This window comes from Equus quagga, chromosome 13 (genome assembly GCF_021613505.1).
Source record: "Equus quagga isolate Etosha38 chromosome 13, UCLA_HA_Equagga_1.0, whole genome shotgun sequence".
NCBI lineage: Eukaryota > Metazoa > Chordata > Mammalia > Perissodactyla > Equidae > Equus > Equus quagga.
Window position 1 is genome coordinate 20,655,368 of NC_060279.1, and position 12,927 is coordinate 20,668,294.

General features: G+C 38.3%; 1 protein-coding gene across 5 annotated transcripts in view; it reads left to right on the forward strand.

Annotated features, from left to right (window-relative positions):
* PLA2G4A (phospholipase A2 group IVA) overlaps nt 1-12,927 on the forward strand; it is a 148,737-nt gene that overhangs the window by 27,202 nt on the left and 108,608 nt on the right. For 2 of the 5 annotated variants that reach the window (XM_046682795.1, XM_046682799.1), the window contains exon 2: nt 6,187-6,289. In XM_046682795.1, the coding sequence (XP_046538751.1) occupies nt 6,257-6,289 (33 nt within the window). In that variant the 5' untranslated portion in view covers nt 6,187-6,256. Of the gene's footprint in view, nt 1-29; nt 193-566; nt 639-6,186; nt 6,290-12,927 lie in introns of all 5 variants that reach the window. The other 3 variants (XM_046682797.1, XM_046682796.1, XM_046682798.1) reach the window with 3 other exon arrangements.

The window sequence follows — 12,927 nt, forward strand, 5'->3', positions numbered from 1 at the left end:
CCGACTTTATACATCTTCAATTCTCTCAGGAAAGGCAGACATTGTACAAGAGGAATGAAAGGTTTGAAGGAGAATTACAACGGCAAATGGAACCAGTAACAGGCAGACCAAACATACTCTGAAGGTCACGGAGTCTTCCCTATGGGAGTGCCATTTAAGCTGAGTCCTGAAGCATGGGTGAGCTTGATCGAGGTGAACAGTAGTTGCCTACAAGGCCCTACATGATCTACCGCACTTATATTTCCAACCTGTGTATCATAAGCCACGTTCGCTTTTGTTCACCATTCGCCAGCCCCTTGTCTTCTCTCAGTTCTTCAAAATGCCTGCCTGGGGCACTGTATTCTAAACCCATCGCCTCCTCACCCTCTGCGGTTAGCTTCTTTCCAGAGCCCAGGCCTCAGGTTATTCTCTAGTTCTGCTTCTTGCTTGTTCCCATAATTTTATACATCTCTATTTCTAACAGTTTCATTCATTTCTTGGATTACTTGTTTTCTGACTGCCTTCTAGAAATGTAAGCTCCAAGAGGAAAGGGAATGTATCTAACTCGTTCATTTTTGCCTCTCCAGACACTGGAACAATTCTTGATGCATACCAGTTATGCCTTAAATATTTGTTGAATAAATGGATGGAGAGAAGAGGTAGGTTACAACCTTGAGTGGAAGACAGTATGACACGTCTGAAGAAAGGAAAGAAAACCGTAGAGAAACACACAGAAAGAAAAGGAGAAAGTGGTGGGATAAGGTGGAGGAGATAGATAGAAATCCAATCTCGAAGTCTTTTAGACCAGCATTTTCAAACTTCTATTAGTGGGTCATGAAATCAATTTAGTGGGTTGCTACCAAATTTAAACAAATGAAGGGGCCGGCCCGGTGGCGCAGTGGTTAAATGCACACGTTCCGCTTTGGCAGCCTGGGGTTTGCCAGTTCGGATCCCGGGTGTGGACATGGCACCGCTTGGCAAGCCATGCTGTGGTAGGTGTCCCACATATAAAGTAGAGAAAGATGGGCACGGATGTTAGCTCAGGGTCAGTCTTCCTCAGCAAAAAGAGGAGGATTAGGGGCTGGCCCCGTGGCCGAGTGGTTAAGTTCGTGCGCTCCGCTGCAGGCGGCCCAGTGTTTCGTTGGTTCGAATCCTGGGCACGGACATGGCACTGCTCATCAAACCACGCTGAGGCAGCGTCCCACATGCTACAACTAGAGGGACCCACAACGAAGAATATACAACTATGTACTGGGGGGCTTTGGGGAGAAAAAGGAAAAAATAAAAAAATCTTAAAAAAAAAAAAAACGTTTAAAAAAAAAAAAAAAGAGGAGGATTGGCAGCAGATGTTAGCTCAGGGCTAATCTTCCTCAAAAAAATAAATAAAATAAAATAAACAAATGAAATAGAATAAAGGTCAGGGTCCATTGTTCTTAGTAAAACTGCCATATCAAATTTGCTTCCACATTTTATTTATATAGGTGTGTATATATATTCATATATTGTGATGTAAAAAGGTTTTCTGTTTGCTTTGCAGTAAATAGGTACAAAAGCCACAGCTGTAGGCCATGTTAAAAATTTCTGACTTTATCCTAAAGGGAGAGGAAATCACTGAAGATATTTTCACAGAGGAGTAGGTTTCAAGATTCCCTTCCAATTGTAGACGTTAATCATAGAAAGTGATATTACTTTTAGCAACATGTAAGCATGAAGTACCAGACCAGGCTGCATTTATTGACACTCTTAGATTACCTATTGAAGGCAAAAGCTATGCCTTATTCACCATTGCATTCCCAGGGCCTACCACAGATTAGGGAGAAGATCTCTTGAGTAAAGCTGCTGTTTGTGAATTGAAAGTCCGTGGATTCCAGCAGATGCTCCTCTGCTGTGCCACTGTCATTAGTACTGTTTTTAAAATGGACAATTTTGGTGAGAATACCATAATCTTGTTTACATTTCAAGGTTCCACTGTGGATAGTATCAAGTAAAGAGTCTATAGGGCCACAAAATTTCATAATGCACATCTGTCTGGTTCACCAATTGCTCCCTAGCGCCTTGCATAGTGCAAAGTATATTGTAGGTATTTGTTGAATGATGAATCCGTCAAAATTTTCCAGTCACAACAATAATGACAACAGACAGTGCATCTTTCAAAGTAAATGTATAGTTATTGGTGGTCAGTCCATGTGATCTTGATTGTAAAAGAGAAATACACTGGGTATCTTTTATGGGACAGGTGCCTTTCACTGTAATCAACTCATTAATCCTTACTACAACAGTTAAATTAGTGCTATTCACGTTTATGGCAGAGTAAACTGGCCTGTGAAACTGGAGTTTGAATCAGGGTCTTTCTGATCCCACATCCAGTGGTGTTTTCATCAAATTATTCTGCTTCAATGAAGAAAATAGCATGATTTTCCCTCAGGCCTTGCATCCCTGATAGTACTGCCCTGGCATTGCCCTATAATTGTGTGGACATTCAGCTTCTGCAAAGGAAGGATGCAGCTCTCAGGGATTGCTACTACTGCAGTGATTACAGGCCTCATGCTCTGAGGACCGGGAGCTCTATCATGTGCTTGAAAGAAGGATTCATCTTAAGAAATTACTTCTGAGAGGTAATGATATAAGGGGAATTTGGATGGTTAGACCGAGAATGAGGCTGGCTGTTTGCATAGTATATCATCCATAAGAATATATTCCACTGGCAGCTCTTGAGTATGAGCTGTACTCTGCCTTGGGAACTGATGTAGACATATCTTGAGTTTAATGAGCGTAAACACAACAGCCACACTGGTCAATTACGTCATTGCTGACAATTAAACAAGATATAATAGAAATCGCTCAGAAAATCCTGATAATAGGAAGTGCTAAATAGTTACCATCATATCATCTGATGTAGATATATATTTCTTGTGTTAGAAATTCAAATACAAATACCAAAGTGACAAATTATCCTATTGTAGTTTTGCCTATATCTTCTCATACTGTCGTTTCTTTAATGTGAAATGTAGTTAGTTGCAAGAATACTTAGAGCTTAATCAAAGGCACAGGATAGTGTGGTGGTAAGTGAACAATCATGTTTGTAATATGAGGATAATTAGGGGAAGATGATAAGAAGGAAAAGAGAAACTCATCCCAGACTTGATTAACAAAGTGAGATGACATAGAAGATAGAGATGAGGATAATATTATTTATGGATGAATAGTAAATAAACTTTCTTTTACTTGGTTAAAATGTTTTAGTATAACTGGTATTGAAAATTGTTCTTGTATAAATATATTCACTTATTTATTAATTTGTTCATTCATTCAACAAATATATATTAATTGGCCATATGTACCAACATAGGAGCTGGAAATATCATAAAGAATAAAACACAAAAAACATCTGCCTTCATGGAGCTTATATTCTAATTAAGGGAAAGGAGAGCGAGACAAAAAAGACACAATGAAAACTTTATCGTAGATGTTACATGGCAATAGAGCGAGAAAGTGGGGTTTCTGCCATTTTAAATAATATGGTTAGGGAAGACTTCACTGGAAAGATGATATCGCAGTAAAGATTTGAAAGTTATTGACATTAATAGCCAGATCCAAACAAAATAACAGAAATGTGATAGCTAAGGCAATTAGTGACTGGCTAATGTTATCAGCAAAATTTTTTAAAATTAGATTTAAAATAAGCAAATGCATGACAAAGATTATAGTAATTTATTATGATAAAATGAGAATGATGATTTGGCCTCATCTTGATTTAAAATGCTGCCTGCATTTTCATCCTGATGAAAATGTGCTATGAGAAGATAAAAATAATCAAGCTTTGGGAACCTAAGAAATAATTAAAGTAAATAAATTTTTTAATTTTTAAAAAGTTATTTTCCCAGTAAAAAGAATGATTCTTGATGAACCAGAATGAAGAAAGGGGATTCTCATTTTATATAATTTTTAAATAGGAGACAATGGGTGATTTTTATCTCTTATAGTATCACGTCATATTTCTCACATTAAAAATTGATGAAGGCAGACTGGGAGAAAATATTTGCAAAAGATACTCTGATAAAGAACTCTTATCCAAAATATACAAAGAACTTTTAAAAGTCAACAATAAGAAAACAAACAACCCGAATTAAAAAGTGGACCAAAAACCTTAACAGGTACCTCACCAAAGAAGATATACAGATGGCAAATAATCTTATGAAAAGAAGCTTCACATCATATGTCATCAGGGAAATGCAAATGAAAACAACAATGAGATACCACTACACACCTATTCGAATGGACCAAATCTGGAACACTGACAACATTAGATGCTGGTGAGGATGCGGAGCAACAGAAATGTAATATACCACCAGTAGGAGTGCAAAATGGTACAACCACTTTGAAAGGCAGTTTCGTGGTTTCTTATAAAGCTAAACATACTTTTGCCATATGATCCAGTAATCATGCCCCTTGGTATTTACCCAAAGGAGTTGAAAACTTATGTCCACACGAAAACTTGCACATAGATGTTTATAGCAGCTTTATTCACAATTGCCAAAATTTGGAAGGAACCAAGATGTCCTTCAGCAGGTGAATGGATGAGTACACTGATATATCCAGACAACAGAATGTTATTCACTGCTAAAAAGAAATGAGTTATCAAGCCATGAACACGGATAGAGAAAACTTAAATGCATGTTACTAAGTGGAAGAAGCCAGTTTGAAAATGCTGCATGTTGTGTGATTCCAACTATATGACATTTGGGAAAAGACAAAACTATGGAGACAGTGGAAAGAGAGGTGGTTCCCAGGTGTTGGGAGATAGGGAGAGATGAAGAGACAGAGCACAGAGGATTTTTTAGGCATTGATATCATGCTCTGTATGATATTATAGTGATGGATCCATGTCATTATACATGTGTCCAAACCCAGAGCATGGAGAACACTAAGAGTGAATCTTAAAGTAAACTATGGTCTTTGGGTGATGATAATGTGCTAATACAGGTTCATCAGTTGCAACAAATGTCCCTCTGTGCTGAGGGATGCTGATAATGTGGGAGCAGGTAGTATATGGGAAATCTCTGTATTTTCCTCTCAATTTTGCTGTAAACCTAAAACTGCTCTAAAAAATGAAGTCTTAAAAATAAATAAATAAATAAACTCCTTTTTGCTTGGGAAAAAATGATGAAGTGAGTTTTAAAAATCAAGGGTATATTATAAGATCCCATTTGTGTTAAAAATAACCTCAAATTCTCACTTCCTTTTTACTCTAAATATGTAAATACACATTGAAATAGTCTGGAAGGGTACACATGAAAATGAAAATAGTGATTACACTTTATTCACTTCTACACTTCATGTTTGTGACAATGAGTATGAATCATTTTGCATGATTTTTAAAATGGGATGTTTAAAAAGAAAAAGGTTTTAAAACTTTAAAATGTTTTATTTATTCTGAAATAAAAACATTTTAGAATTTACATATGAATCATAAATAATAAAGATATTTGAAAAGGTGTTCCAAATTAGATGTGATATATAAAATGCTAAAATATAAGTATGTGTTGTTAGGTCTCAAGGAAAAAGTCTATGATGGAAGAACAAAGACGTTCATTAACTAGTTTATTGGATTTTAAATAATATGGAGTAATTGTAGAAGAAAAAAGCAAAGTATAGAGGGTATCTTTACATTAAAATACTTTTTATTTAACTGCTTCCAAATTAAACTGGCACCTTAGAATGAACAAACATTTTTAAAATGTCAGCAGTAAAGTTGAAGTTGAACATGAATATACTTTTTAAATTTTTCGCGAATAGCTAAGGTGAAAAATATTCCTTTCTTACTGTGAATTTGTGTAATACTGACCAAATTGAGAAAACAAACAATGGCATGTGGCTTTTTGATTATAAACAGTACAAAAATCATTTTAATTTTCCGTAATTTCAATGAATTTCTCATAAAATACTTGGCAAATGCCAAAAAAAAAAATCCTGGAGTTTCCTAATAATTATAGAATAAATAAACATGGAAATTAAACAGTACCATCAAGATATGCTTCCCCTTCCCCTAAGTTCTGTGTGTATATCCACTCATATAAACAATTAGGGAACTCCATCTATCTCGTCCCCTTGAGTCGACTTACTTCCTAAGGTTTCTACTCATTGTTATTTAAATCTTGGAACTGCATCGAAGAGGAAGCTTAACAATTGTGATTGTTTATTTTGTAGGTTTTAAAGAACCAAGAGGGCCAGAGAAGACCTTTGAAGTGTGAAGAGATTTCCTGTAATTGAAACCAAAATGTCATTTATAGATCCTTATCAGCACATTATAGTAAGTCATTTACTGTTTATATATTCTTTCTGGGAGAGGGGGCAGATATATACTTCTGTGCATGAGATTGCTGATATTGCTACAAAGTAAAGACTCTATGACAAACCCTGGATTTTTAATGAAACTCATATGAACTCAATGTGGTACAAATAGACTATGATATATAATAAAACTAACCCATTTCTCTTTTTTTTTTTATCACTGTAAGTTTCCAGAAAAGAGGTACGTGCAGGGAAAAAATACCGAAACTTCTGTAACAGTACTGTACTTTCATGGAACAATAAACAATGTAGTTATCACTTACCAATATCAGCCTGCATAACATACCCTTGATGTGAATTGGTGGAGAGAAGATGAAAGAACTATTGCGTCTGAGGGCTATATTTTGGTATGCATTTCCAGGGTAATTAATTCTGTAAACTTTCCCTTAGTTAGATATGTTTAAACGAACTCTTCCATGGGTGGTTAATCTTTAGTAAAGAATTGAGTAATTCAAATTTTAGTATGTAATTTTCTAAACTCCATGGGAAGTATGCATTCTCTCTACTGATCAAAAAAACAGAGGAAAGATTTCTTTGATGAATTCAAAACTTGAGATCCAGTTAGGTTTATATGGACCAGAAATAGTTTTTATGAATATTAAGGAATAATCCACTATCTCATTTTTACTTAAAATGGAACATGGTTCTCTCCCACTACGTCCCTCTCTAGCTATCATCCTCTTTGTCTCCCTGCCTGGGTAGCAAGGATTCATATCCTACAATTCTTTGTAGTGCCTTCCGCCCTCCATTCATGGCTTGAATCATTGAGAACTGACTCAGCTCTTCTACTTCTCGAAAAAGTCACATTAAGGGCCTCTTTGGTGCTGAATCTGATGGACTCTTAGTTTCCCCTCCACCTCCACCCCCACCTTTGCTGGTCATTTCCCTCTTCTTAAAACTCTTCTCAGTTTTCGCTGGTTCTGTTTCAGATTTCTCTGGTCCTGTTTCTTGTTTCTTTGCTCTTGGTTTCTTCTCAGTTTTCTTTGCAGCTTCTCTTTATGTTTGACTGTTTTTTTAAAATTGAGGTAGACATATATAAAGTGCACACATCTTAAGTGTTCAGCTTGATAGATTTTAATGTATGTATCCCCCCAGTGAAGCCATCATCCAGATGAAAATACACAACAATATAAATACCCCAGAAGAGTTGCTCCTGTCCTGTCCAAGTCAATAAACTCCACAATGTTAATGAATATTTGACTTCTATTACTGTAGATAAGTTTGCCTGTTCTTGACCTTCATGTATATGTCTGCATTCAACATTGTATCTGTGAGATTTATTCATGGTCTTATGAGTAACAGAATTCCACACTTTTACATGGCCATGTAGTATTTCACTATCTGAATACCACAAACTATTTATCTAGTCTACTGATAACCGTCATGTCCTCACTGAATGGCAGTGCCACCTTTGCTGTAAATCAGGCAACAACATATACCTGGCTTGATTTCTGTTCTGTTCTCTTGGTTTATTAGTCTTGGTTTTCCCCAAGACCAATCTACCTTAATTTCTGTAGCTTTGAAACATGTCTTTACACACGGTAGGGTAAATCCTCCAACTTTTTCTTCTTCAAGATTGTTTTGGCTATGTTCTGCTTCTCCATATAAATTTTGGAATCAATTTATTAATTTACACACACGCACTCACAAACACACACACACACACACAAAACTGCCAGGATTTTTATTGGTACTGTCCTGATTCTATAGATCATGATAACATGATATCATGTTATGATGGTGACATGGTAACAATATTGAACCTCTAAATCTATTTTCAGTTTTTTTTTTTTCTGAGCACTTATCACTATTTATTGAATGCTCATCGTGTACCACTCTCTGTCGGTAGGCTCTGAGGATACAAAGGTGAATTGAAGAGAGTCCCTGAATTGAGCTTATGTCTAGCAGAGAAGTGAGCAATTTATTCACAATAACCATGATGTTTATTAAGGGCCCCGATAAGAGATAATGAAGATCACTCTGGGAAAATGCAACATGAACAACTAATAACAGGAATCCTTCTGGAATTCCTAGAGGAAGTGACATGTAAGCATAGACCTGAACGTTTAGTAGAAGTTAGGAGATGAGGGAGAAAATGACTTTTCTGGATTGGAAAAGAGCATATGTGAAGGAGTCTGGAGGTGAGAAAGTACATGATTTAAGGAAATGAAGGGAGTTCAGTATGCTTGGAGCATAAAGCATTTCAAAGGACGTTATCATATCAAATGACCTTCACTCGTCTACCTAATCTGACCAGCCTTGGTACTGACTGCTGTGCAGTCCCCACATGGCTGTGTCAAATGACCTTGTGAGCTGGCTATGTAGTTTCTTCTTTAACATGGCAGAGCAGATTTAAAAATCAAACTGCATCTGGATAGTTTAAGACTCATTGCTGTCACTTTTTTTGGCAAATCTTGTGAACTATAGCTAAATATTGAGGCCATAGTAATTACCTATGTGGCACTTGAATATGCCGAAGCACACAAAAACCACATACCCGTACCACATTTTTCATTGCCTTCCCCGCATTTAGAGGTGGACACTCAATTAGTATTCCCATTTATAGCCCTGTTAAATGAAGAGGATCCTGAGAGCTTTATAGTTTTGTTCATTCTTCTTGTTCTTGCTGTGTGCGTATGAAAAAAACCTATATGCAAGTGTGTGTGTAAATTGTTTCAGGGACAAAATTCCCTGCTCTAGTTTTCACAGCAAGATATTTTTCAAAATCTATGTGAGCGCACTCAACAGAACAATTTTAGTAAAAAGGAATGATGGGGAAAATGAAGCCTGTTAACTAGTAATGAATGGTGCCAGACAGGCCAACGCAGTTTTGGCTGCCTCAGGGCACAGAAGACTGGACTCGTTTTCACCACGCCTGTGATGCAGTGACATGTTGGAGAATCCTGTGGGCTGATGCAGCAATTTACAGTCAGCAAAGTTCTCTTGCTTCCAATGGTGCTGGCTTTGAAGAAGGTGGTAGAGGGCCAGCCCTGATGGCCTAGTAGTTACATTTGGTCACATAAAAACAAAGAGGCAGATCAGGGCAAATCTTCCTCAGCAAAAAAAAAAAAAAAAAAAAAAAGAATGTGGTAGAAAATGGGGTGATAAATATATGGCAGAATTCAGTTTCCATATGTCAGAGTTGTGAGGTGCTTTCCAACCTGGAAGATATTTATTTCTCCAGGATTTACTGAAATTCTTTTGGACCAAGGAGACGTCAGTTTTACAAGGATAGATCAAGTATAAAATATTCGTAAAAATTTCCATCTTTTTACTCCGAAAATATGAATCACTTCCTTGGAGTTAAAAAAAAGCCACACCTCTTCCCACCACCTATTAGCAGTGGAGGGTCACTGCCCCACATCCACAGAAAGTAAGGTTGTCTTCACAGTAGAGACAGTCAACCACATGCTAGCATGACTAGTATGCCAGCATGACTGCCCGCTAAAATACAGGGGCCTTTGAAAAATGTCGTTGTAGGATGACTGGAAATTTTAGCAAAATGTATAAAGGTATTATTCAGATTATTACGGTAACACAGGGGGAAAAAACCCCACTGGGGACGTAATCAAAGAACTAGTGTTCCAGTGGCGGCCCCAGTCTTCGGTTACGTGCTCATGAACACTTAACTCTGAGTTTTAACTGCTGCATATGGAAAGCAGGGCATGAATAGTACCTCCTGTGTCTGCCTCACAGGGCTTCATTAAGTAATAAGTTGTTATGTGTACAAAAGCATTCTTTAGAAACTTTATAAGATGGGAATGTCCAGGGGATCTCAGGTGAGATGCTGCTACTAGGAAACCAAAAATATAAAGGTGAGAAAACTACTATTACAAAAGCACAGCACTGTGCACAAACTAATAATGAGTTTATGGCAAATATATTTTTTGTGAGCACTAACAAATTCTAGAAAAGTGAGGAAGAAGACAATTAGTGATAAGCTTCTAACCTATCCCTGCCAGCAGCCATTCCCCGCCACAGCCTCTAACCTGAGGCGATGTGCACGCATTTAAAGGAATGTTCATGGTTCTGTTTCTTTGCTGCAGAACATAGATCAGAAATCCCTAGAAGGTCACCCAGTTTATTTTCAGTTCTTGAATTTCTACTTGGTTCTTTTTTAAATCTTCTCAGCCATGTTTTCAGAGTTCCAGTTCCATGTAGTCATACATAAGTCTGACTTCCATTTCCTTGAACATTCTAAGTACAATATGGCTGTTTCTATGGAGGGGTCAGTCTGTTTTGGGGCCTGTTAATTCATTGCCCTGGTTTGTGGTCTTGGTGTCATACCTCCTCAGGTTACTAATTATCTTTGATTTTGCTTAACATCGTAATGAAAAATTACCTGTAGGAATAATTTTTCAGGGAGAATTTCATTTGCTTCTGTCAGGCTCCTAGGAAAACTAGCAGTCTGGGACAAATGTAATCCCAGTTTTAGGTTAGTTGTTTTCTGGGCTGCCTGGATGATGCTAAAATGGGCTGGCAGTACACGGAAGGGCTATGACTTCCTATGGTGCAGTCCATGGAGTTTTCAACTTGAAATGCGGGGTGGTTTGCTCCGGTCCTTATCCTTAGAAGGCTCAGAATCCCTCAGGGCTGCTCAGTCTCTCAGCCTACTCCTTTCTGGATCTGCAAATGGCCTCCTGGCAAAACTGCGCTCACCTCCCTGCATTTCTGTGCTCTCCTTGATCCTTGATCTCTGTCCTGGTAGTTAAAGCCTTCTTATCTTGTTACTTCTTTGTTACTATATTAGTCAAGGTTCTCCAGAGAAACAGAATCAAAAGGAGATAGATAGATAGATAGATGGATGGATGGATGGATGGATGGATAGATAGATAGATAGATAGGTAGATAGACAGATAGATAGATAGGTGATAGATAATGTCTTAATTCATTCAGGCTGCTATAACAAAATACCACAGACTAGGTAGCTTATAAGAAACGGAAATTTATTGCTCACAGTTCTGGAGGCTGGAAAGTCCAAGATCAAGGCACTAGCCTGGTTGTATTTGGTGAGGGCCCTCTTCCTGGTTCATAGCCGCTGCATCCTCACAAGGTGGAAGGGGCAAGGAATATCTCTGGATTCTCTTTTATAATCCATTCACGAGGGATTGCATCTCCCAAAGGTCACAGATCCTAATACCGTCATCTTTGGAGGGTTAGGACTGCAACACATGAATTTTGGGGGGACACAGGCATTCAGACCATAGCAGATAGATTGATCTATGTATGGAGATTTATTATGAAGAATTGCCTCATGCGGTTATGAAGGCTGAGAAGTCCAACGGTCTGCCGACTGCAGACTGGAGACCCAGGAAAGACAGGAGTATAATTCAGTCCAAGTCCAGAGTCTTAAGAACCCCGGGAGCTAATGGTGTAAATATCAGTCTAAGGTCAGAAGATGAAATGAGATGTCTCAGCTCAAGCAGTGAGACGGGAAAAAAGGGACGAATTCCTCCTTTTGTTCTATTCAGGCCTTCAACAGATTGGACGATGTCCACCCACACTGAGAAGGGCGATTTACTTTCTTGAGTCCACTGATTCAAAAGCTAATCGTATCTGGAAACACCCTCACAGACACGCCCAGAAGTAACGTTTAGTCTGAGCACCTGGTGGCCGGTCAAGTTGACAAATGAAACATCACAGTTACTTTTAGGAAAATTCTTACTTATTTTGTAGAACTTTACCCAGTTTTAGTTATTTTCAGTGGGAAGTGTTAACCCAGATTATCTAATCTGCAGTGATCACAAGTGGACTTCCCCAACGCCTTCTTTTACTCTGAATCAATAGTGCCTTTAGACAATCCCCACAAGATAGGTCATCGCCTCATCTTAAGAGATTTCCACAGATGGTGATGTTATCCCCAAACTTGACATTCAGTATTGCCCTGTGTGAGATGCTAGTTTTGGAGTCTGGGTTTGTACCGGGGGACCCTTGAGAAATCCCATGGAGTTGGTGATATTAAAATTGCCATTTTACTGATGAGGAAACCAAGGCAGAAAATGGAGCTAGAAAATATAAGGCACTTTATTGTAAATACTCTTCTGACTTTTGTCTGTGCCTTTTAGTTGTGAATCTTTCACCTACTACTTAATAAAAAGAACAAGTAAGATAAAGAGTAGGTTTTTAAGAAGTCCCTTAAAATAAGGATAAAGTATCCAAAATGGCACCTGTAAATATATCTATATTTTCAAGTCTGTTGAATCTACTAGATTTAACGTTCACATCCGAAAATCAACAATGAAAAGACATCTTAGATTTGAATGAACACGACATATCACCTAAGTTAGTAATTCTAAACCAAATAAGTATCTCTGCCACCCAAAATGTCTTTTGAGAATGTGTGAGGAAAACTTTCCAAGTGCACCCGCTACTTCATGTGTTCTAATGAGCCTGTCCAGGAGGGCAAAGGTGTACTTACACCTCCCAGTCCTTAACTCAGCCGGGCTGGGCCGCGCGGCGCCGCGGGACCGATGCGGGGACGCAGCCCAGGAAGCGGCGCGGTGGTGGCAGCGCCGACGTGTCCCGCCCCCTCGCCGACTGCCCGCACGCACCGCCGGGCCGGTGGGAGGGCTGAGAATTCTTAAAGCAGGTTTAGAT